Source organism: Sinohyriopsis cumingii, chromosome 15 (genome assembly GCF_028554795.1).
Source record: "Sinohyriopsis cumingii isolate HCF-2022 chromosome 15, ASM2855479v2, whole genome shotgun sequence".
NCBI classification, from domain to species: domain Eukaryota; kingdom Metazoa; phylum Mollusca; class Bivalvia; order Unionida; family Unionidae; genus Sinohyriopsis; species Sinohyriopsis cumingii.
The window spans coordinates 148,385,471-148,411,768 of NC_142975.1; the positions used below are offsets into that span (position 1 = coordinate 148,385,471).

At 35.1% G+C, this 26,298-nt stretch overlaps 1 protein-coding gene across 1 annotated transcript in view; it reads left to right on the plus strand.

Annotated features, from left to right (window-relative positions):
* Nucleotides 1-26,298, plus strand: part of LOC149783026 (b(0,+)-type amino acid transporter 1-like) — a 161,134-nt gene that overhangs the window by 90,671 nt on the left and 44,165 nt on the right. Inside the window, exons 5-6 of the mRNA XM_089934614.1 lie at nucleotides 16,287-16,550; nucleotides 25,623-25,748. Coding sequence (XP_089790740.1) covers nucleotides 16,287-16,550; nucleotides 25,623-25,748 — 390 coding nt within the window. The remainder of the gene's footprint in view (nucleotides 1-16,286; nucleotides 16,551-25,622; nucleotides 25,749-26,298) is intronic.

The window sequence follows — 26,298 nt, forward strand, 5'->3', positions numbered from 1 at the left end:
CACAAACAATCCTTTGTTCTTATTGACAACCCCATCTTTACAGTGCATTGTTACATCATAATCTGCTTATGCTGACATCTGGGTTGAGTACTGTATGCTGCGATAGAGTCAGTCATGCTACCGCACTATACCTACAACTGACCGACTTCTGAAGACGCGAATAGAATAGATACAATTAATTGTATGGCTAATCCTTCTGTTTTTTTTATACATATACCAATACAATAGTTTTGCTGAACCTTCATAGAAAACTGATAAGCTTTGAAGTACCGACAACTGTGTATAAATACAAAACAAATGGAAACAATCTAAATCACAATTACATCTGTTGCCAGTGCAGCATTTTACTCATTGATCTTTTCCTTTTGCCATCAGTCCTGTGTTACAGCTGCAGAGACTTAAACTCCGCAACAAGAAATAGCAAAAAAAAAAAAAACAGTTTTGCATAATTAATAATAATTATTTATTTCTCAAAATACAGGAGTGAAAGAATCCCTAAGTTGGGTGTGAATTTATGCTTATATATACGGTCCAATAATGCCAGGTGTTGACTCGTGTAAGTTTCATTCGTGGGAATGGAGATCCTATTTTTCTTGTCGAGAAAATTTATACAGCATTCAGTGATCATTCTTGGGATTTAGGAAGCAATTCGCTACAAGCTTTGTGAAGCTAGCCATAAAGGGGGGGGGGGCTGCTGAGAGACTACTGGTGTCACCTGTCAGCACTGTACACTGTGAACGTGGATTCAGTAAGATGAACTTTATGAAAATTGACATCAGAAATAAGCTCTGCATCTCATCTCTCGAGAATTTAATGAGAATCAGCATGTACAGATGTGAAAAATTAGACTTCGAAACTGCATTCAACAAGTGGGCAGCCCTAAAATCGCGACGGATCTTCATGTAACACTTTGTAACATTTTGTTAATGCTTCTTGTAATTAAAGTATTAACTAATCTATCTTTTGTAATTTTCATTGCTTGTTACATTAATAGACTAAATTAACACTTGGAAAAATGTACATTACTTTTTTTGGCGACACTTTTTGAAAATTGGCGACAAAATATTGAGGTTGGCGATTTTTTTGGCGACAGCTTTTTAAAAGCCAGGACCATCCCTGCCAAGTGCCTTGATATTATCTTAATGGTATGGCTTTTCAGTGTAACATTGCATCATTTACATGAGTCCTGCCCCTTGCCAAGCACCTTGATATTATCTTAATGGTATGGATTTTCAGTGTACATGTAATATGACATGATTTACATGAGTCATGCCCCTTGCCAGGCATCTTGATATTATCTTAATGGTATCGATTTTCAGTGTAACATGGCATCATTTACACGAGTCATGCCCCTTGCCAGGCATCTTGATATTATCTTAAAGGTATGGATTTTCCGCTATTCACATACCCTTTAGAAGATTTATGGCCCCTGAATGTACAGTTCTCCTAACTTTGGTTTCCCAACACAAGTTCTTCTGCTTAATGCTATGCTAAACAAAGATTGGGGCCATTTTTCAGCACCCATCAGTAATAGCCCAATTTTTATTTCTTTCCTTTCACTATCCAAATAGCTTGATTTATCCTTCAATTCTGAATTCTTTTGAAACCTAATTGTTCTTTTGCAATAAAAATTTCCACTTACAATTGACTATTTCATTTTTTAAAGTAATTTTGTACTGATTAACTTCGAAATGTTACAAATGATTAGGTTCATGATCAGACAGAACTATTTTTTTTGTTTCAGTCATTGTTTTGCATGGGCATAGTTGTGTTTCAGCATCCCTTCTTAGTTGGGAAAGTTCCTACAAGACATATCCAGCCCATGCTGTCTTCGCAATTGAAAAGTCTTCACTGTAAATGTTAATTTAATGTATGGTAATAAAGTAACCATTATATAGGTTATGTAGGTATTCAGAATTGACTATTTCAGTAATGGTTGTCATTTTTAGAATTTGATTTTACATACCTTTAAATAGCAATTATTTACTTTAGTTTGATCCTCATACATACATACATTTTCCTATTTTTAGGTCATTATTTACATTATTTACACACCCTGAGAAATACGTGTTGGAAAATCAATGGTAAATTACGTGGACATTTTTGGATAAAGTGTATCAAGTACTGCCATCATTCTAAAGGTGCGATCCAGTGCAAGCTGGACTGAATGTTACATGCTGTGAAGTCACAATGAAAGTACCGCTCCAGTTGTCTGGTGGTTAGAGTGTCTGCCCCAGTTGCAGGAGGTCGTGGGTTCGAACCCCAGCTGAGTCATACCAAAGACTTATAAAAATGGTACTAACAGCTACCTTGCTAGGCGCTCAGCATTTAGAGGTTAGTGTTAGGACTGGTCAGCCTGGTGTCAGGATAATGTGACTGGGTGGGACATCATGCTACATGTCTGAGGCATGGTGCCCCAGTGCTGGACATCACTTTTAATTGCCACACTGCAGACATAGTAGTGATATGACTGGAAAATTGTTAAAGCTATGTTAAAATCTAAATCACACACACACACACACACACACACACACACACACACACACACATAATGAAACCAGTGCATGTTGAAAACAAATTCTTAGTATCCTGCTATATTTTATGATAGGCCCAATGTCCCCTTTTCTTGAACCAGTTTAGTACCTGGCCACAATTGTAAAAGTCCATAGTGATCAGACATTTTCTTCTGGAAGTGTTTTGATGACAGTTAAGGTGCAACTCATCATTCAATAATCAGGATTGACCTATAATAACATTCAGTTTTAGAATAACAATTAATATTTAATTTAGTTTAAGTAATTGCGCCTGCATTTCCATATTGACATGATCTTTAGGTGTATGGAAAAGATCTTTTACCAAATTTTATTGATTGACAAATTCATAAAAACAAAATCAGAGCAGCTGTTAGTGGAAACCTAAACAATTCCCACTTTCTAGCTACTTGGCTTGATAAATAGTATAAATATGAAAAAGTATGAAAAATATATTTTTCATTAAAATATATTAAATATTTGTAAAAAAATATGTACAAAGATACATAACATCCTATTGAGAATTAAAATTGATGCCACCATTAATTAAAGTACTACATGTTTAGTCCATGGTTATCTTCTGCTTTAAAATGCAACTCTATGATCAGATTTCTGGTAGGTAGATTGGCTTGATTAACTAGCTCTTTTAGTGTGATCATACATAGATAGACTCTGTGTGTCTGTGTATGTGTGTTTGATTTTGATTTTTAAGATAGCTTTGACAATTTTTCAGTCATATAGCTATGATGTCTGCAGTGTGGCAGTTTATAGTGATGTCTAGCACTGGGGCATCATGCTGCAGGCATGTAGCATGATGTCCCACTCAGTCACATTGACCTGACTGACACCAGGCTGACCAGTCCTAACACTAAACTCTTAATGCTGAGCACCAAGCGACGCAGCTGTTATTACCATTTTTAGAAGTCTTTGGTATGACTCAACCGGGGATCGAACCCACAACCTCCCACATCCGAGGCAGATGCTCTAACCACTAGGCCACTGGAGCGGTCCTAGACTGTATGTAATGATAAATATAAATAGACTGTATGTAATGATAAATATAAATAGACTGTATGTAATGATAATGCATACACAGACTGTATGTAATGATAATACATAGACAGACTGTATGTAATGATAATACATAGACAGACTGTATGTAATGATCATACATAAACAGGCTGTATGTAATGATAATACATAGACAGACTATATGTAATGATAATACATAGACTGTATGTAATGATAATACATAGACTGTATGTAATGATAATACATAGACAGACTATATGTAATGATAATACATAGACAGACTGTATGTAATGATAAAACATAGACAGACTGTATGTAATGATAATACATAGACAGACTATATGTAATAATAATACATAGAGAGACTGTGTGTCATGATAATATATAGACAGACCATGTAATGATAATACACAGAGAGACCGTGTGTCATGATATACATAGATAGACTGTATGTAATAATAATACTTAGACAGACTGTATGTAATAATAATACATAGATAGACTGTATGTTATAATAATACATAGACAGACTGTGTGTCATGATATACATAGATAGGCTGTATGTAATAATAATACATAGATAGACTGTATGCAATAATAATACATAGACAGACTGTGTGTAATGATATACATAGATAGACTATGTAATAATAATACGTAGATAGACTGTATGCAATAATAATACATACAGAGACTGTATGTAATGATAATACATAGACTGTATGTAATGAAAATACATAAACAGACTGTTATGTAATGATAATACATAGACAGACTATATGTAATAATAATACATAGAGAGACTGTGTGTAATGATATACATAGACAGACTGTATGTAATAATAATAGACTGTGTGTCATGATATGCATAGATAGACTGTATGTAATGATAATACATAGATTATATGTAATGATAATACATCAATTTATTCCCTTAATGTAGCAAATATTCAATACTGAAGTAAAACTGAAATCAGTGCAGAGATAAGGTTTCTTGATTAGATGTTACGTGTATACCTACAAATTGGACATAGACTGCATTGTATACATACAAATTGGACAGAGATAGACTGTATTGTATACCTACAAGTTGGACATAGACTGTACTGTATACCTACAAATTGGACATAGACTGTATTGTATACCTACAAGTTGGACATAGACTGTATTGTATACCTACAAATTGGACATACATAGACTGTATTGTATACCTACAAATTGGACATAGACTGTATTGTATACCTACTAACTGGACATAGATAGACTGTATTGTATACCTACAAATTGGACATAGATAGACTGTATTGTATACCTACAAATTGGACATAGACTGTATTGTATACCTACAAATTGGACATATATAGACTGTATTATATACCTACTACTTGAACATAGATAGACTGTATTGTATACCTACAAATTGGACATATACTTATTGTATACCTACAAATTGGACACAGACTGTATTGTATACCTACAAATTGGACATAGATAGACTGTATTGTATACCTACACATTGGATATAGATAGACTGTATTGTATACCTACAAATTGGACATAGACTGTATTGTATACCTACAAGTTGGACATAGATAGACTGTATTGTATACCTACAAATTGGACATAGACTGTATTGTATACCTACAAATTGGACACAGACTGTATTGTATACCTACAAATTGGACATAGATAGACTGTATTGTATACCTACAAATTGGACATAGATAGACTGTATTGTATACTTACAAATTGGACATAGACTGTATTGTATACCTACAAATTGGACATAGATAGAATGTATTGCATACCTACAAATTGGACATAGACTGTATTGTATACCTACAAATTGGACATAGATAGACTGTATTGTATACCTACAAACTGGACATAGATAGACTGTATTGTATACCTACAAATTGGACATAGACTGTATTGTATACCTACAAATTGGACATAGACTTTTTGTATACCTACAAATTGGACATAGATTGTATTGTATACCTACAAATTGGACATAGACTGTATTATATACCTACAAATTGGACACAGACTGTATTGTATACCTACAAATTGGACACAGACTGTATTGTATACCTACAAATTGGACATAGATAGACTGTATTGTATACCTACAAATTGGACATAGACTGTATTGTATACCTACAAATTGGACACAGACTGTATTGTATACCTACAAATTGGACATAGATAGACTGTATTGTATACCTACAAATTGGACATAGATTGTATTGTATACCTACAAATTGGAAATAGATAGACTGTATTGTATACCTACAAATTGGACATAGATAGACTGTATTGTATACTTACAAATTGGACATAGACTGTATTGTATACCTACAAATTGGACATAGATAGAATGTATTGCATACCTACAAATTGGACATAGACTGTATTGTATACCTACAAATTGGACATAGATAGACTGTATTGTATACCTACAAACTGGACATAGATAGACTGTATTGTATACCTACAAATTGGACATAGACTGTATTGTATACCTACAAATTGGACATAGACTTTTTGTATACGTACAAATTGGACATAGATTGTATTGTATACCTACAAATTGGACATAGACTGTATTATATACCTACAAATTGGACACAGACTGTATTGTATACCTACAAATTGGACACAGACTGTATTGTATACCTACAAATTGGACATAGATAGACTGTATTGTATACCTACAAATTGGACATAGACTGTATTGTATACCTACAAATTGGACATAGACTGCATTGTATACCTACAAATTGGACATAGATAGACTGTATTGTATACCTACAGATTGGACATAGACAGTATTGTATACCTACAAATTGGACATAGACTGTATTGTACACCTACAAATTGGACATAGTCTGTATTGTATACCTACAAATTGGACATAGATAGACTGTATTGTATACCTACAAACTGGACATAGATAGACTGTATTGTATACCTACAAATTAGACATAGACTGTATTGTATACCTACAAATTGGACATAGACTTATTGTATACCTACAAATTGGACATAGATTGTATTGTATATCTACAAATTGGACATAGACTGTATTGTATACCTACAAATTGGACACAGACTGTATTGTATACCTACAAATTGGACATAGATAGACTGAATTGTATACCTACAAATTGGACATAGACTTTATTGTATACCTACAAATTGGACATAGACTGTATTGTATACCTACAAATTGGAAATAGATAGACTGTATTGTATACCTACAAATTGGACATAGATAGACTGTATTGTATACTTACAAATTGGACATAGACTGTATTGTATACCTACAAATTGGACATAGACTGTATTTTATACCTACAAATCGGACATAGACTGTATTGTACGCCTACAAATTGGACATAGACTGTATTGTATACCTACAAATTGGACATAGACTGTATTGTATACCTACAAATTGGACATAGACTGTATTGTATACCTAAAAATTGGACATAGACTGTATTGTAAACCTACAAATTGGACATAGACTGTATTGTATACCTACAAATTGGACATAGACTGTATTGTACACCTACAAATTGGACATAGATATACTGTATTGTATACCTACTAATTGGACATAGATAGACTGTATTGTATACCTACTAATTTAACATAGAGAGACTGTATTGTATACCTACAAATTGGACATATGCTTGTTAGATAATCAGATAATTAAAATATCAGTCCTTAATGCCAAGATAATTGGAATAAAGTGCCTTGCCCAATGACACATTATGATGGCCTACCCAGATTGAGCCATTAGAAGGATTCAAACCAACAACCTTTCCATAACGAGTTAAGCACACTAACCTTTGAACCACAGTAGTTCCTGACTCATCACCTCTTATGACATGTGGGAGAGAGAATTCAGTCTCACAGTTTGTCATCTCTGAGCTTACAATGAGGCATATGCATGTAGGTAGATGGTTTGGTTCATTTGGGTGTTGTATGGTACAGCAACACGAGTAGGTTATTTAACATAGAGACAATTGGAGTAAAGTGCCTTGCCCAAGAACACACCAGGGTAGTTGACCTCGGCTGATTACTGTGACCTGTACCCTTTCAGCCTCGAACCAGGCATGCTAACCACTGGGTAGTGTAGCTCCAATATAAATAGATAATGGCATGCATATCGTAAAACTTTTTAAATGAATAGAATTATTTTTAAAATTAAGTTCAACTTCATATTTTTTTAAATTTTTATTATTTGTGGAATTTAGAATATGTAGATGGATTTTTTATGACTTTATCCTTAAAGATGTTCTTGCTGAAATACAGCGGCAGATTTAGAGAGTGTGATGGATGGGATCAGTTAAAGACGTTTTTCTTCCTGTGAACTAGCATTGATTTTCTTATAAAATCTTTCCTATCTTTCTAAGCAGCTGCATCAAACATTCAGTAAATTATTTCACTTTAATTAAGAGATAGCTGTGCAGGGAAAAATTATGGACTTGCGAATGTACTATCAGTTTGCACCAATAATTTTCAGAAATGAAATTGGTAAATGAAATGAAATAGTAATCAACTTAAATCATGCAAATAGGGAACAAGGTACATGCATGAGCACACCGGATTGGGGAAAGAATCAGAAGTTTTGTACTGTAACCCAGCATCAGGTTTTAGATGAAATGTTTCTGACTTTATCTTTTGGCCAGTTGCATGTTGTGTTCTTTGTCATTTCTCTTTAGAGGGGAGCTTTCTATGGAAACTACTAATAATGCATGCTTTGGCTTATTGAAAAACTTTTTGGAGGTTTTTCTGTGATGCTTATTGTTATTTTATATATACCTCTTCAAAAATTCTTAAATATTTCCCTTTTGTCTTTTATCTTGTATGCCTACTAGTTTACATTTATTTGAAAAGATTTATCTTCCTAAAGTTTTTGCAGGTTTTTTCCTTCTATTTGTAGAACTTAACTTTTGATTAGCACTATAGCCAGAATTGTACTGATGTACCAATAAATTCTATGCATACATACATACATAAAACTTGAGTTTTAACAGGGTTTTTTCCTTTCACAAAATTAGTTGTATTACTAAGATATGAAATGAAAATTGAACTTTTGATTTTAGAATAATACTCATCTTAAGTTTGTTGTCCCAACATATGCGTTTGATTGCAATCTCTTTAAAATTAGACTATTGTAAGCAAAAAGTGTTTTTTATGTGTGTTATAGTTTTAAGTCAAATTAAAGTTTTCCAAATGGCTTTTGTATATAGATATAATTACCTTGTGTTTTAATTATGTCTTTATAATTTTAGTTAAGAAGTTTTTAGAGGAGATATTTTAATTAACTGATTTGTATATTTGTTGCATCAGTGTTCTGTTCACGTTTTCATTGAGGTGGGGAACTTATTCCCCTTTAAAAAAAAATTGAAATGTGTTCTTCTTGCAACAGGTCAGCTACAGTCTAAGTGGGAGTTTCAATAGTGACCAGTCACCATGGATGTGAGAACCAGTCCAGCTGAATGGTATACCAGTGTACTTCAGAGTGACTCCCATATACATGAGGGGGTCACATCTAGACTACCAGTCCAGCCTCATGGCTTCATCTGGTTTTCTCTTCCTCTCTTACAGGAAAGGAAGGGCTGTTCCAGAAAATATATGTCATACTGGAGAGACAAACATGGCATCATCACAAATTAAACCTGTAAATTTATTCTTTGATCTGTTTACTATGTACCATTATGCCCTCCATTATTTTGCCTGGAGAGACCATGATGGCACAACTTAATTTCAAATTACCACCCATCTTCTTTCATCTTCCATTTTCATCCCATATACTTTTCATCTCCTTTAGTCAAATACTTTACATATTGCATTCCAAACTTTCAATATTTACATTTTTATGCTAATATTTTCATTTTTATATACAGCAAGAGAGAGAGAGACAGAGAGAAAGAGAGAATCTGTCACTATGTATTTACATTATGGTCTTTCCATTTTGTATTGTTCAGGAAAAATCAGTGATGGTTAAGGGAGAATGGGGTGGGTGGGTCCCAAATGTGTTTTGTGACAATTGTAATGACATGCACAAGGAATGAAGAGAAAAGAAAATTGATTTGTAATTTTAAGACAGGAGGGTAGTAGAGTCACATTTAAAATTACCAGTGTCGATATGCATGGTTTGCAACTGGCTTTGATTGACAGGGTTTCACTATCTTCTAAGAGAGTTGAGAAACTCAGCAATGGAACAGTTTTGTGAGTACCTTGATGTATTACTTCTTACCTTTTTATTTAGACAAGATTCAGTTTATTCTTGTAAATGATTTTCAAGATAACAATTGCCTTTAAGTGTCAAAAGAATTTGTTTCTCCAAAAGAGGTTAGTACATTCATTCTTAGCTCACTTTGTTGCATGGTATTTGAGCTTATAATATGGTCCTGCATCAGTCAACAAGTACTGTTTTCAACTTTTGAAGCATAAGTCGGAGAGTTGGCAGTCGGGTCAGTTGTGCCAGATTTCAAGTTTATATTTCACAAAATATATCAAGTATCATTCCATTTTCCTCTGAAATGATGTGGATAAACATTGGAGTGTCATATATGTAAATTGTGATGATGATGATGATACTGTAAATCATCTTATTTTGAAAACTTATATTCTCACCAACTCTTCTGCTGTATTTATAAAAGTATATCAAGTTGTCATTATGGTAGAAAATCCTCTTACCATACAGCATGGATAAATAGATATGGATCAGTACCATATATGTCTTACTGTACAGCATGGATAAATAGATATGGATCAATACCATATATGTCTTACCGTACAGCATGGATAAATAAATATGGATCAATACCATATATGTCTTACCGAACAGCATGGATAAATAGATATGGATCAATACCATATATGTCTTACCGTACAGAATGGATAAATAAATATGGATCAATACCATATATGTCTTACCGTACAGCATGGATAAATAGATAGGGATCAATACCATATATGTCTTACCATACAGCATGGATAAATAGATATGGGTCAATTCCATATATGTCTTACCATACAGCATGGATAAATAGATACGGATCAATTCCATATATGTCTTACCATACAGCATGGATAAATAGATACGGATCAATTCCATATAGCATGGATAAATAGATATGGATCAATACCCTATATGTCTTACCGTACAGCATGGATAAATAGATATGGATCAATTCCATATATGTCTTAACCCTACAGCATGGATAAATAGATATGGATCAGTACCATATATGTCTTACCATACAGCATGGATAAATAGATATGGATCAATTCCATATATGTGATATTGTAAATCACCTTATTTTGCAAACTTGTATAATCTCACCAACTCTTCTGCTGTATTTATAAAAGCATGTTAAGTTGTTGTTATGGTAGAAAATCCTCTTACCATATAGCATGAATAAATACATATTGCAGTGTCATATGAATCAATACCATCCATATGATATTGCCCAGAATTCCAGGCATCTCACAGAAAATGATAAAAACTCCCATTTTACCGATCAGGCAACCAAATTTCCTATGATTTGTATACTTTAGGTACTGGTGTTTTGTGAAAATTGTATGATCTATTTAATTTACTATCTGTTGGGTTAGGATACCAGGGTCCTTTTTTTGGCAGTTAGATATTTATTTTGGCACCTAGATATTTAGTTCATGAAGAATAAACATGGGCTAGAGGCATGCACCAGTAATAACTCTTTTGTCATACAATTCTAAAAAATAAAATATAATATTTCAAACATTTTTTAAAACCCATTTATGAATCCATAGAATGCAGACAATTCTATCTGACAGGAGAAAAAAAGTAACAACATTGGAAAACTTCTATTGAAATTGAATATTGAATCTTCTCAAAGCAAACTAGTGTAAAACTGGAAAGAAACAGTAACACAGTCCCAGACTGCTTCAAAGCCCAATGTTGAAATCAACAAGCATAACTTAATTCCATTGAGCTAGTTATATAGGTCACTTGCCTGATGATACACATTTGTATGATGGAAATGCTATGTAAAACTAAATGGGCTAATAAATGTAATTGTGAAGGATGCTTTGGGTGAATAATTTAAACTAAATGATTCTGAATCAGATGAAGTAGTCGGAACCCATTTTTCTTTTCTTTTATTCTCAGCCGTACATCCATATTTTTATCATAGGCAAATTATCATTCAATTATGGCTGTGCACACTCAGTACTTACTTTGATTAGTATTCATTTCAATGTTACTTGTATCTGGTTATTTTTATTGGTATATGACTACCATTACTAAAGATGTAGACAAATGAAGTCTTATTTATTCCACAATCTATTGCTGGTACTAATACTCATTTGACATTTTTCCTAACAGACAGAAAATGATCTTCTACATTGTTGTTCCCCTTTCACTGGATGACTGAAAAATTCTGAACTGACTTCTAAAGAATTTAGATAACAAATGTTGCTTTGGAAATTTGTTGATATGTCTAGAACAAATGTCTTGCATTTTGAAATGACAATCTGTAGCAATTGTTCTTTGGGATTATGACACATATGTGACAGTTTGTAGTCAATTATTATTATTCTGTGATCAGTTTGGCAGCAATTATACTGTCATGTAATTATGTACTGGTATTACTTTGGTAATCATGATTTTAGTGTCATCTGATTGAACATAAATATAAGTACTGGTAACTGTACAGTCATGTGAGTAGGTCCTAGTTTTGTAACCTTGTGATTATACATTTGTTTGAGTTAGCACCACTAATGTTAGTCATGTGATATGCTGTCGTGATTTACAACAGTGAGCCACATAATTATGTCCACTGTGCATTAGAGTATCAATTTAGTAGAAACTTGATTGACCTTCCACATGATGAAGCAGTAATTAGACACCTATATCATTATACTGTCCTGTGGTCAGGCGCCAGTTGGATACCCATTTGATTATACTGTAATGTAATTACTACAGTGATTGAATATGCATGCTCATTTTGCATATTGTTGATGAATATTTAGTTCCTAGTCATGTGACTGCATCCTAAGTCATGTGACTGCATGACATTGGCCTATATGCACCAATATATTTAACTGGGGAAAAGTAATGTATTTACACATTGATGGATTTCAAGCAAATTATAATTGATTTATATGCAGAAAGAAACTACTTTTGAAATATGTTAAAGTTCAAATAATAAATACAAGAATTTTTCCTTTTGAAATGTTTTAAAAGTAAGATAATAAATATTACCTAATATGTATTATTTAAAGAATTTAAAAAAAAACTTCAAGTGTTCAGATAATGGCGTTTTTTAATCTTGCCACCCTAACCTGTATGAATCTTGTTATGGCATTCAAATTTTACAACTATTGAATTTCATTCATTATTATAATGACAGTGTAATAATTTCTTATAAAACTTTCTTAAAATCAGAAATTTCAGGCTTTTAAAAAATGATTTTAATTTTAAGGTTTTTCGCTAATCAGTCCTGTCAAGGCCAGATTTAAAATGTTGATTTTGAGTTGTCAAACACAAACGCTGCTGATGAAAGAGATGTACATTTGTGCAAATATTTATGCTCATAGGTGTCATAGATAACTTATAACTAGCCATATTAATGAGAGTATCAAATGCATCTGACTTGTGACTGCATCCATTTACTATCTAAATGTATCTGTATTAGCAAAATGAAATGATACCGCTCACATACCAGTTTACTTTGTCATCTCAGTCTCCTTATTTTTCTGGAGATACACGTAGCATCCTTTATGTTTATCATTACCATCATTATTAGAACTCCTTTGTGCCATCTGCCATCCAGTATTATGGAAAGACACTATGGCATGCAAAATGTTTGCATTTTGCTCCATTTTTCTTTGCAATCCCCTGTTATGCACAAATTGAGAGTGCCATCTCGCCCTCCTATTTTTTCGGAGAGACGTGTGGCATGTCTTGGTTTTACTTTGTAGGTTACATGTATTTGGAACAGTTAAAGTGCCATCTGCCCTCCTACAGTCTGGAGAGACACCTTGGCACAGCAAAATTTACAAATTGGAAGTTCATCTCCAAGACCATGTTCCACCTTTTCTTCTTTTATCATGGAAATTTGTTTTAGGTTAGAATTTTCAGGTTAAACTCATTGGATTTTCATATTTTTGGGTAGAGCACTGGACTCATAATAATCCAAGGGTCATTGGTTATACTTGCCAAAGCTAGCCCAGGTTGGTATTTTCTGTATGTCCTTGGGAAGAGACAATTTGCTCCCATTTCCTTGGCGTGATATAGACAATAAATTTGCAGAGCATGCCATTATTAACTAACCAATTGATAGCTTCCACCTAAGTGACCTTCACCTTTGATCCATCATCCATCTGCCTCTTGCAGATATTTTCATCCCCATGCCTTCATTTTATTCAGCAATTTTAAAAAATCCATACATTAATAATTGTAATATTTAAAATGCCAGTGAAGGAATCTTCATCAACAAATCAATCACCAAAATACTTTATTTTGTGTCTTGGAATTGAACTTCTCATCCTGCCATTTTGCCCTCCGCAAACTCAGGAGAGACAAGAATGGCATTACAGTAGGTGGCAGGAGAGACAGAAGCCCGGGAAGTACTAATGTTAGTTAATGCCAGTTTGCCCTCCATTGATGAATAGTTTCTGGGACAGCTCGATGCAGCAGACATCAGACATCACTGTGGGCAACCACCATGGTCAGAATGCCCATATGCTTAATGGGAGATCCAGAATCATGAAATATTATTGAAATGCTGCTGTTGATACACTTGTTGACTTGCATTAATTGATTCCCTTTCTTTCAGGGAAGGGCTGTTCCAATATGTATGTATGGAGAGACGTCCATGGCAATTTAGCAAAAGAAACTCTTAGGGCTATGGGGTCACGTTGCCCTCCACTGATGTGGAGAGACATAGTTGACTCCATTTTGAAACCCAGGCACATTGATTGGCAAAGAGATAGTGATAAAAAAAATGTTGGTAATTTTGGTAGTACTAGTTTATTTCCAGAGAGATAATAATTGAAATTTTGTAATCCAATTAGAATGCACAGCAGAGAATCAATGTAGATTTAACCTGAATAGGGAAATTTCTGCTTGGTTGACCCTTTCATGAATTTCAAACAGAATATTTCAGAATTAGACATTTGCAAATGTTTAAATCTTTAGTACAGAAGTTTCAGCATAGATGGAAGTTAGAATTTTGCTAAACAAAATTAGACAAAATTAATAGCATTTTACCAAATGTAAAGGATTTATCAAAATTTGTCAGGATTGCTGATGGTATTAACTGGGTTTCAAAAATTCACATTTTTAGAATGAGTGCCATATTGTCCTCCTTTCCCTTCCTATTTTGTATAAAAATAGAATGGAGAGACATACATGACACTCAGCTTCTTGTGATAGGGCAAAACATTTTACATTGCCATAACGCCCTCCGAAAACACCCTGGAGCAGCCCTTTGTACAGTGTGACCTCTGACCTCTTGCACTTCAATCCAAAAATCACTCTGGACATGTTGATTTTTGTACAACAATTATAGTCTACATAATATGTTATGACATTAATAAAAAACAACATAAAATTAGGTGAAATACATAATGAAATACATGCTCAAATCCAATCTAAATATGTAAAAATATCTAATTCATTTAAATCAGGCAATAGATTAATTTAACAAGTTTATTTTCTTTAATAATAAAATTCACATTAACATGCAATGTTTAAAGTTGTTTACAAGCATCACAGTGTCATATCTGGATTATATTAAAAAGCTAATGTTATAGCTTGCAGATTTATCTTATGTCATAATAGTCACTAGGCTGTAAAGTTCAGAACCAAAGTTAGTCAAGAAATATGCTTAATTAGGATTTTAAAAATATTATTAAACACTGGAATAAGTATGATTGAGTCTGAAACAATGGCATTGTTATGGCATTGTTGGTACTAATGACTGGTGTTATATTGGAGCAGAACAAAACTGTTATAATGAAGATGCACTTATGACCAACATACTGTGTATATATATATATATATATATATATATATATATATATATATATATATATATAGTGAGACCAACTGACCAACAACATAGACCAAGATTTGCTGTTGCATGATGTGCTGGCAGATCGGGTCTGTGTTGTCTGTTCTCTGTAACAAATAACATAGACCAAGATCTGCCATTGCATAATGTGCTGGCAGATTGGGTCTGTGTTGTCTGTTCTCTGTAACAAATGATCAGGTCTGTGTTGTCTGTTCTCTGTAACAAATGACATAGACCAAGATGTGCCATTGCAAAATGTGCTGGCAGATCGGGTCTGTGTTGTCTGTTCTCTGTAACAAATGACATAGACCAAGATGTGCCATTGCATAATGTGCTGGCAGATCGGGTCTGTGTTGTCTGTTCTCTGTAACAAATGACGTAGACCAAGATCTGCTGGTGCATTGTGCAATGGCAGGTCTGTGTCTGTGCTCTCAATGTATGAGTATATATGGTAGTCAAAAACTTGCACTCAGTTTATTTCTGACTAGTCCATTTGACCCTTTGACCGAATGATATGACCTTTACATTCATGAAGTAAAAGAATGGGTGTGAGAGTGGGAGGAACTTAGGCCATTCATGTGTTGCATGATTGTTGCGATGTTACAGAGGCTAATATCGACTATGTTTCTTGTCATTACAGGTGCATTGTCTTATGCAGAGTTGGGGACAATGATCACCAAATCAGGGGCTGAGTATGCCTACCTTCAGGAGGCCTTCAGCCCACTTGACCGTGTGTGGGGACCTATCCCATCCTTCCTTTTTGCATGGACATCAGTCTTAATCCTCAAGCCAGCATTGTGTGGAGTTGTGGCACTAAGTTTTGCCCTGTACACAACGGAACCATTTTTTGGAGAATGTGGTGCACCTCATGAAGTGGTCAAACTAGTGGCAGTGTTATGTTTGTGTATGAATCTTTTATTCACTATATTATATTTTTAAATCAGGTAGCCTTTTTAGAACAACCGAAAAAGATTTATTTTAAATAGCAGCACTAACTTATTAGCCATTGTTGTGTAGCTTTTACTTTTTATGCTGAAAAATCTCATCCATTCAATGTGAATAATACTTCCCACAGAGTAGAGAATTGTTAATTAGATATGGTAAACTCCTGTGAAGACAACTTTTAATTAGACATGGTCTACTCTTGCATAGAGAATTGTTAATTAGACATGGTCCTCTCCTGCATAGAGAATTGTTATTTGGACATGGTCCACTCCTGCATAGAGAATTGTTAATTAGACATGGTCTACTCCTGCATAGAGAATTGTTAATTAGACATGGTCTACTCTTGCATAAAAAATTGTTAATTGGATACGGTATACTATTGCATAGAGAATTGTTAATTAGACATGGTCCATTCCTGCATAGAGAATTGTTAATTAGATATGGTCCATTCTTGCATAGAGAATTGTTAATTAGACATGGTCCACTCCTGCATAGAGAATTGATAATTAGACATGGTCCACTCCTGCATAGAGAATTGTTAATTAGACATGGTCTACTCCTTCATAGAGAATTGTTAGACATGGTCTACTCTAGCATAGAGAATTGTTAATTAGACATGGTCTACTCCTTCATAGAGAATTGTTAATTAGACATGGTCTACTCTAGCATAGAAAATTGTTAATTAGATATGATATACTCTTGCATAGAGAATTGTTAATTAGACATGGTATACTCCTGCACCTCACATGACTATGCACAGAGCAGTCTTCTTTTTCAAGGACTCCAAGTTAATGTTTCTGTCATTCATCACAGACCAGAAAAAAATTGCTTGTTGCAAGTTTAAAACCACTTTACACTTTACTGTTTTCTCTTCAACAATTTTCTTAGTGTTATTTTTCATTCATCTTGTCTTCCATATGCTTGTAACCCTTGCCCCTTTTCTTAGAAATTATTTCTGAAAAGGTCCCATTAGATTATCACATTATATCCTTCCCTTTAGGGGTTAGGGTACACCACTTATTTGTAGGTCCTACCTAATTTTAATAGGAATTTGTTTTCCTTTAGTTTAAATATTAGTTTAAAAAATCAATTTGCTGCTTTTTCCAATTCAATTAAATATGGTTCATTTGACTCACATCACTGTCATTGTGTGCCTGTATTGCTCCAAGAGAGCAATAAAGGTTGACTCACATCAGTATTATTGTGTGTGTCTTTTTTATTGCTCCAAGAGAGCAATAAAGGTTGACTCACATCACTGTTTTTGTGTGTGTCTTTATTGCTCCAAGACAGCAATAAAGGTTGACTCACATCACTGTTATTGTGTGTGTCTTTATTGCTCCAAGAGAGCAATAAAGGTTTAATAATTAAATGTCTTCCTTATTAAGAAATGACAGGAAATTCCCCACAAGTGAATCATTGTTGACTTTGTGCAAAAACACTGGGTTATATATAGCACACACTGTACAAAGCAGATGAATTTAACATCACATACCGGTAATGCATATTGTTACATATTGTCATTGGCATTGTTCTCTTTCAGATAACATTTTTTCAGCGAATACTGTAATGTCTGGACAGTCTGTGGGAAACTGTCCACAAAAAGGCTCCATGGGCCACTTACCCAGACAGACTCACATGTTTATAATGAATACATAAGAATCATTGTATCTTTTTCACAGTATGGACTAATGAAATCTAGAATCTAGCAGATTCCAGATGTACATATAGATGGCAGAGGAAACGTTAATGGGACCAGTTTTTCTCACTCCGTTACATGGTTGGGAGTCAGACTAGGAAAGTGGACCAGGTCATTATCCCCATTTCTTATTATCCAAATGAATCCATAAATGATGTGGGGCCCTCCACCTCAGGGTAAATGGTTCCTTATACCCATTTGGGATACTGGACTCTGGGCCCAGAATGGAAGTAATGCCCTGGGTTGTGTCCTGCCATCACTAGATGGCAAGAGGCATTGCATAATCTAAGAAAGACAGGTGGTCTTGTCTTTATTCTTCATCTTGGATTTTTTAGAACAGAAAGAGCCCCTACTCATGATGAACAAGTATGGGAAGTGACACAGAGTGCTGTTATGTCACTTCCACCAAAGGACACAGTAATGGCCAGGCACACACCTGTCCAGACTATTCTAATTGATGATGCCTAATCTATCCTGTCAAGTCCAATGAGTCTGAGGTAGAAACATATCATTTGATGTCCCTTATCAAGCTGGTTCTTTTATATGGTAGTAAATGAAGTTTACCACCTTTACCAGCAGACTGATGCCTGAAATCATCAGGCATACAGCCCAAGAAGATCCTTTCCATTTTAAAAAAGATCTCTGGGACTCAACCACAACCCAATCTACTGCTTCTTCCTCATTCTTCTACAATTGAGAAACTATCACAGAGGTTTTTGTCAGGCCAGTATATATTGCTTGGTAGACAAGAAGGTGCTGCATTATTCTCTCATGCTAACTTGTAACATATGGTCTCTACCTCATGTTACAGGGTAAGTTTCCTGAGGTTGCCCATTAAACCTGCCCAGGTGGATGCAGGTGTGTCCCAAGTGAGTTTTTCAGCTGGACCCTTGGTATGCCTTCCCTTTAAAACAATTGCTACTATTGAGCAGATTGTCCAGCTTCTGGTCACCATAGCTTACCATGCTGACCTCTTTTCAGCTACTTCATTTAGAATGTTGAAGGAGGCTTCTCTGAACCCAGCTGTATTACAATGCTCACTGAAATCTGTGGCCAAAACATCCTGGCATTCACATTCTGTCCCAATAGTTTATCACTTGAAATTCTGCACATCCACCATGACGTGGGTGTACTCCTTGAAAGTCTTACTTGACCACAGTAAGTATCTTCAAAGGGCTGTTCAGTTGCAGGCTGAGTCCCTTTTTGTAGGACTCATCCCTACAGTGGCTTCACAAGATCTGAAGGATCATCAACATAGATCCTTTACATCTGGTCCTGACCCCTTGCAATAGGCCAGGAAGCGTACTAATGCAAATCACCCCTAATGTCATCCACTCAATATTTCAAACAGATCCAGACACAGTCCAATGTGTAACCTCAAATGAGACCTCTTCCTCATCAGTTGGGTTTACAGCATGAACCAATTGATGAAGAACTTCTTGGAGGATGTTTTCTAACCTGCCTTCCTTTCCCAAGGAAGTTTGGGGAACAGCTCTAGGGACTTACACTGTCTCATGCCATGCATTTTTTCTCCCAAATTTCTCTGTAGGTGCTCAACTAGACCTCTTTTCAGAGGTTTGGTCAAGCATCATTGAAAATGGGTGGGTCCTGTCTATTGTGAGTGAGGGTTACTGACTTCAGTGTTAGAAATAACCCCCTCTATTATGGACCCCCATGTTCTATCACCTTTCTAATCAGGTTATATTAAGGGAATATGGGCACACCCTTTGCAGAAAGGGATAGTTGAGAGGGGCCTGATCAATTAGTCTCCTGCATACTACTCCCAATTTTTACTGTTACAAAGAAAAGCAGACCATTTTGTATCATAAGATGTATACCACTTCCTCAATCTGGAACACAATACATCCATTAGATTGGGTGATTTACATCAAACTTCAGGATGACTATTTGCACAACTTGAAATTTTCATGCACATTGAAAATATCTTCAGTTTATCTTGGACCAGGAAGTTTTCCAGTTCCAGGTTCTGTAGCTTAGAATCACTTCTACATCATTATCGGCTTCATTTGTTGGTCCACAGTAACTAGACTTGAGCCTGTTACTGAGCATCAAGAAGTCAGAGCTCGTTCCATCTTCATACTTCATTTGCATGCAAATGAACTTTCTCACAAACCAAAACTTTGTGTTCCATGGGATTGCATAGATTGTATCCCAGCATGACTAGAGATGTTACGAGCGAAAACATCATTGGCTTCTCACCTTTACCAATCCATGCCGATCTGGTTACCTAAGGACATCTCCATATACACCTTGACAGTTTCTCCTTTGCACATGGTGGAAACCACACAAGATTCTTTTTCAGCTCTGATTCCTCTACAACCAGAATTTCACTGTCATTTAGCTGGGATTACCATGCATGCACCCAACCCACCATCCTATCTGTTTAACATTATGTCAGATTCCAGTTGGGGTGCTCATTTACAGCTGGGGAGCAAAATTCTCCAGGGTCACTAGACTCAGGATAAATCATCCCTCCACATAAACAACCTAGAAATGAAAGCTGTATTTCTAGCTTTGCAAGGGTGCATTGACAGAGTAAGCGGTTGATGTGTCATGGTCTCCTCCAACAGCATTTCTGTCTTACATATGTCTGACATCAAAGGATCACATATACCTCTTTTCTCTGCATGGAGGTCTGGAACCTTTGCTGGGCATCCTCAGAGAACATCACCCTCCAAAAAACAGTCTGTCCAGGACAAGGAAAACAGTCCTAATGGAATGGGCTCTGCAGCCCTCCATAATATTGTCCCTTTTCTCAATGTGTGGAAAGCCTCTAGTTTATTGTTCGTGACCATGCTCAGCAATAGACTTCCCTGCTATGTTTCTTCAGTCCTGGAACAGAGAACATGGGCAGTGGATGCACTGAGCTTCCAGTGGGATCATATGTTTTTTACATATGCCTTCTCACCATTCTGTCTGCCTCCTCAAGTTCTGCAAAAAGTCAGAACTTCCATTGCTCACATCATTCTCATAGCCACACTGTTATCAATGTTCATGGTACAGTGACCTTGTAGATCTCTACCTGGCTCATCTCAAGGGATCTGTCCACCAGAACAAGTTTTGCCAATTTACCAGATGCATCATTCAGGCCAAGAGTACTTTGACATCCAAGGTTTATGATGCCAGGCTGAGAATCTTCTATGATTGATCAGTAGGAAACATTGATCCTAGCTATCCTTCTGTAACTTCCATTGCTGAATTCTTTTCATCTCTTTTTGCGAACAAAAGATGTTCATTATCAACTATCAAGGGCTATATAGCTGCTGTTTCCAACACATTTAAATTGTCTCAGGGCTGCAAGTCAGTTCAGATTCACACCTTGCTAGCCGTTTTAAGTATTTTGAGCTACAGAGACGTGTCTCCTACTCTCTTACACTCAGATGGAATCTGTCATGTGCTTTATGATCTTTAACCAAAACTCCCTATGAGCCATTGAGTGAGGCCTCCTTTCTGGACTTCACACTCAAGACTGTCTTTTTATTTGCTTTGGCATCTGTGAGAAGGAGCAGCAAGATTCATGCATATAATGTTTGTTGACACTGGCTCTCTCCAGTTTCATGGCGGTTATGAATCCATTTCTCCATTGCCGACTGGGAATTTTAGCTAAAAATCAGTAATCTTTGGCAGCTCCTTTACCTAAAGAGATTCCCAGTCTCAATTAAATCTGCTAGAGATAATCAAAATAGGATTTTGTGTCCAGTTAGGGCACTGGGTTTCTGTGTAAATGATATTTGAAGGAGAAAAGGAAGGGTAGGATATGTCTTTTCCTTCCTCTTTTGGGCTCTGTTGAAATTTCGTCTTACACTATCTCACAGTAGTTTGTCATCCACCTTCAAAAGAGCTTATCAGTCCCTTACTGAAAGAGACTTTCTTATATGAAAAGAAAAGCTCATGAGGTTCAAGCCATGGCTGCTTCATGGGCCTGTTCAAACCATTCTTCCATGGAGGACATCATGAAAACAGCAATTTGGTGATCCCATCCTACTGCTCCTTCTACCTCTATTCCTTAGCACAGCAAAGTACAGGCATTTTTTTCAGGGACCCATAGTTCTGGCACAACATATGGCCCAAAGGAACACAAACATTTTGTTAAGTTGATCTTCCCTCTAATGGTGAGTATTTTCCATTTTTTCTGTTGTTTTTTTATCAGTTTAACCCTTTACCTCATACAACCGTCTTTGGACGCCTTTACAAAAGTCGCATAGAAGCGACTATTGACGCTTCTACAAAAGTCCCATAGAAGCGCCTTTTTACGTCTGCTGTAAACAACGGCCATTTTAACCAGCTGACAAATTCAGCTACACAACAGCAAATTTTAAGTTATTGCTGCAATTAAAATGTATTTTTTTAAAAGTTAAAGTAAGTTGAATTATGCAATACTAATCTCTCATTATTGCTGGATGTTCTTCTCCCACCCTATGATGTCCTTGCATACTTGTTGTCTGCAAAAAGATGACTATTCTGCATGTGGGCATGTGAAGTGCATTAGTGGACCGTGTCTTACTGACACTTTTCCACTCTGTTGGAGAATATATTTACATTGAGCCATTGAGGTTTTTTGACACAAAAGAGTGAAAGCTGCACAATAGCAACAGGTAAGTATTACATAATTAAAATTAGTTTTACTGCCCTTCATAAAGCTAAATAATAATTTTGAAACTATGGAAAACATTTCCTGGGCAAAATGTAAATTTCTGTAATTTATTATATTGCCTGTACTTTTTGTACATTCTTTTGATTAATCCTTTCATACTGTGCACAAAACATTATTGGCAACAAAATTAATAAATAATTATTTTTTCAGCTCATTTCCTAGCAGGAAGATTTACAAAGTTTTAAAAAGAAAAAAATTCTTTATACAAAAATTTATATTATTTTATATATTGGTGGTGTATAAAGTGAATTACAGGCAGTTCAGTACTTCACGGTTGCTGTGGCAGATTTCATGATATATTTCTTATATAAAATTAAATGGTTTGTCACAGATTTAGATCAATTTAGATATATACTGATCAGTAAAACATGCTATTTAATGTATATAAAGCAAGCCACTGTACAGTTAAGTTTCATGTCTCAGTCACTTGAATGTTTACATTTAGCAGCCCTGTAGTAAGCATTAAAGGTTGCAACATTCTACATTTATCTTTCATTATGAGGACATATTCTTTAAATCTAACTGGATGTTCATCTGCCAAATAATTACCAATTAGGGAAACATTGCAATGATTATTTCCAAGTCTTGTTCATTTGGAACATACACTCATACCTGGCCAGTATGACAGACTGGCAATTATTAAAGCTTTATCTCTAATTTGGTCAGTCTATAAAGTCATTTGGTCAGTCTGTGAAGCCAGCTGGTCAGCTATGAGGCCATTTGGTTAGTCTGTGAAGCAATTTGGCCAGCCTATGAAGTCATTTGGTCAGTCTATGAGGCCATTTGGTCAGTCTGTGAATCCATTTGGTCAGTCTGTGAGGCCATTTGGTCAGTCTGTGAAGCCATTTGGTCAGTCTGTGAGGCCATTTGTTTGACAGTAACATTATTCTCATAACAGCAAGTTTGGAAACTTCCTCTGAATTGTGTGTTTGGATGGTTGCTTCATATCAGCATAGTGCATCATGGGGAAAAAATATGAAGATTCTGTACTTGCATTAAAGATAGAGGGGATGATAATTATATGCAGTCTGTCAAGGAAATGAGACACAGTTGCCAGTGAAAACATACTTGTCTTTTTTTGATGTGAGTCAAATGCTCTGATTGGAGTCTCTATCTGACATTCCATCTTATTCAACTTGCATTGGGAGACGACATGTATGTACAGAATGTGGTAATGGTAGTCTTTAATGAAACTCCGCTGTCTTTTCCTTGTGGGGTAGGAGGTCACTATTTAAAATCATAACTAAACTAAGATTTTACATTTTCTAAACCAAATGACCATTTTGATATGTCTAATATTAGATACTAATCAATAATGGTGCTTTACTGCAAACTTGAAATTTGACTAAACCTGACCATTTTGTATATTAGTGTAATGTTAGTTTGATGTCATGTATATTATGACCCCATAATCTAACTGATATATGCTGATATCAGTACTTCTTCAATGGATTGGATCAGAATGTATCATCTTGAAATAAACACTTGCAGACTTTAAAGTATTTCTTCTGACACATCTGCAGATTCAGAAAGCTGATGCTATCTTGGTCAGACAGAGACTAGTAAAGGGTCTTGGCAAATGCTTGGGTCAGTCAAATCATGGCCTACCAAATATTGGTAGAGTAGCTGATTGGTTGAAAGGGTAGGCAGCATTCTTAATACAAACTTAGATTCATGCACAATTTTACTAGTTTTGGTATAAGTTTTTGGTCAAGTCATCTAACCTATGGATTGGAAATACAAATTTAAACAACATAAATGCACAATTTTCATAGTTTTGTTTATGTTATGGTCCATTCATGTAAAATGTGTTACTGGGAATACAAGTTTTAGCTTCTGTGTAAAACATTTGCAAATTATAAGACTGAAACTAACTCGCCCATTACATGCAAGTGGCATGCATTTCCTGCTGTTGCACAAACAGTCTACCACTTCTATTTTATATTATGAATAGGTTTATCACCAATTCACAATAAATACTGATGAAATTTATGGTTTGGATTGTGTATTTATTTTGGATGGAAGAAAAACAGAGAAAAAGTATTGGTAAAAATTGTACATGCCTTTATCAGACTCGATTGTTGACGTCTCAGTCAAGTGTCGTCAAGTGACTTATCGCAACCCCTCCTAAACTACTCAGAGGATTGCCATGAAACTTGACAAACATATTGTGCTGCTTGGACATGCAGAATCTTTTTATCACTACTACTGCTCCTTAATGATTAGTCATTTTATATTTGTATGTCTAACAGGTGGGGCCCCTGGTAGCTGAGTGGTCTAAAGCACTCCCCCTTGCATATCATTCACATCTCAGCTCAAAAAAGAAATATTACAGTTCTTAAAATGTCCATGTTACAGGTCAATAAATATATTCTTTAAAGCAAAACCACCATGAAGGTAACTTATGATTTGAACATTGTCTTATTTAGCACAATTTTGCCATATTTTGTTAAAGGTAATCCAGATTTAAATGAGACATATCACTGTTCTCAGTAATAGCATGTGTTTTCCACTAATGATTAAATGGTAGCTTTCAGCATATAACAAAAAACATGGCATTTTTGAGTGATAAGACCTAGTATATGTACTACATTTAGCTTACAACATGTAAACACCAAAATTTTATAAATTATTTCTTTTTTCCCTATGCCTCATTGCAGTCCTGGTAGCTTTCATCAATTCCTACAGCGTCAACCTGGCCACTAAGGTGCAGAATTTCTTCACGGCAACTAAACTCATTGCCATTGCCATAATTTCTATTGGTGGTTTTGTCATGATCGGAAAAGGTTTGTATCTGCTTGTAAGTTTGTATTAGATTTTTTAAAGTAAGTTTGTATTAGATTTTTTAAAGTAAGTTTGTATTAGATTTTTTAAAGTAAGTATTTGTTATCTGTCATACAAAAAGCATGATATTCTGCTTGCAAAATATATATGAGATTGATTATGTTAAATTTCCTGGATACTAATTTTTAACTATCAAATGATGTTAATGTGAAAATTTTAGCATATATACCAAGACTTTATGGAACAATGTCAAAAAGCTAGTTCAGGTAAAACCTGTCATAACGTGATGCTTGGGGTCCAGATAATAACATCGAGATATAAGCGGCATTGCATTAACAAATGTTTTGAAAAACTTCCTCATAGAAAACATGAATTGAAATTTCAATGTCATCAGTTTTAACTAACCTCTTCATCATATTTTTCTTTTGTTTGCCGAGTTTCATCAGACATCTAGGGATATGAATAATTGGCTTTTCCAAGAGCATGTATTTAGGATGTTAAAAAGAGAGGTCACTTTAAATTAAAAAATGGGAGCCATGCTGCCATCTTGTT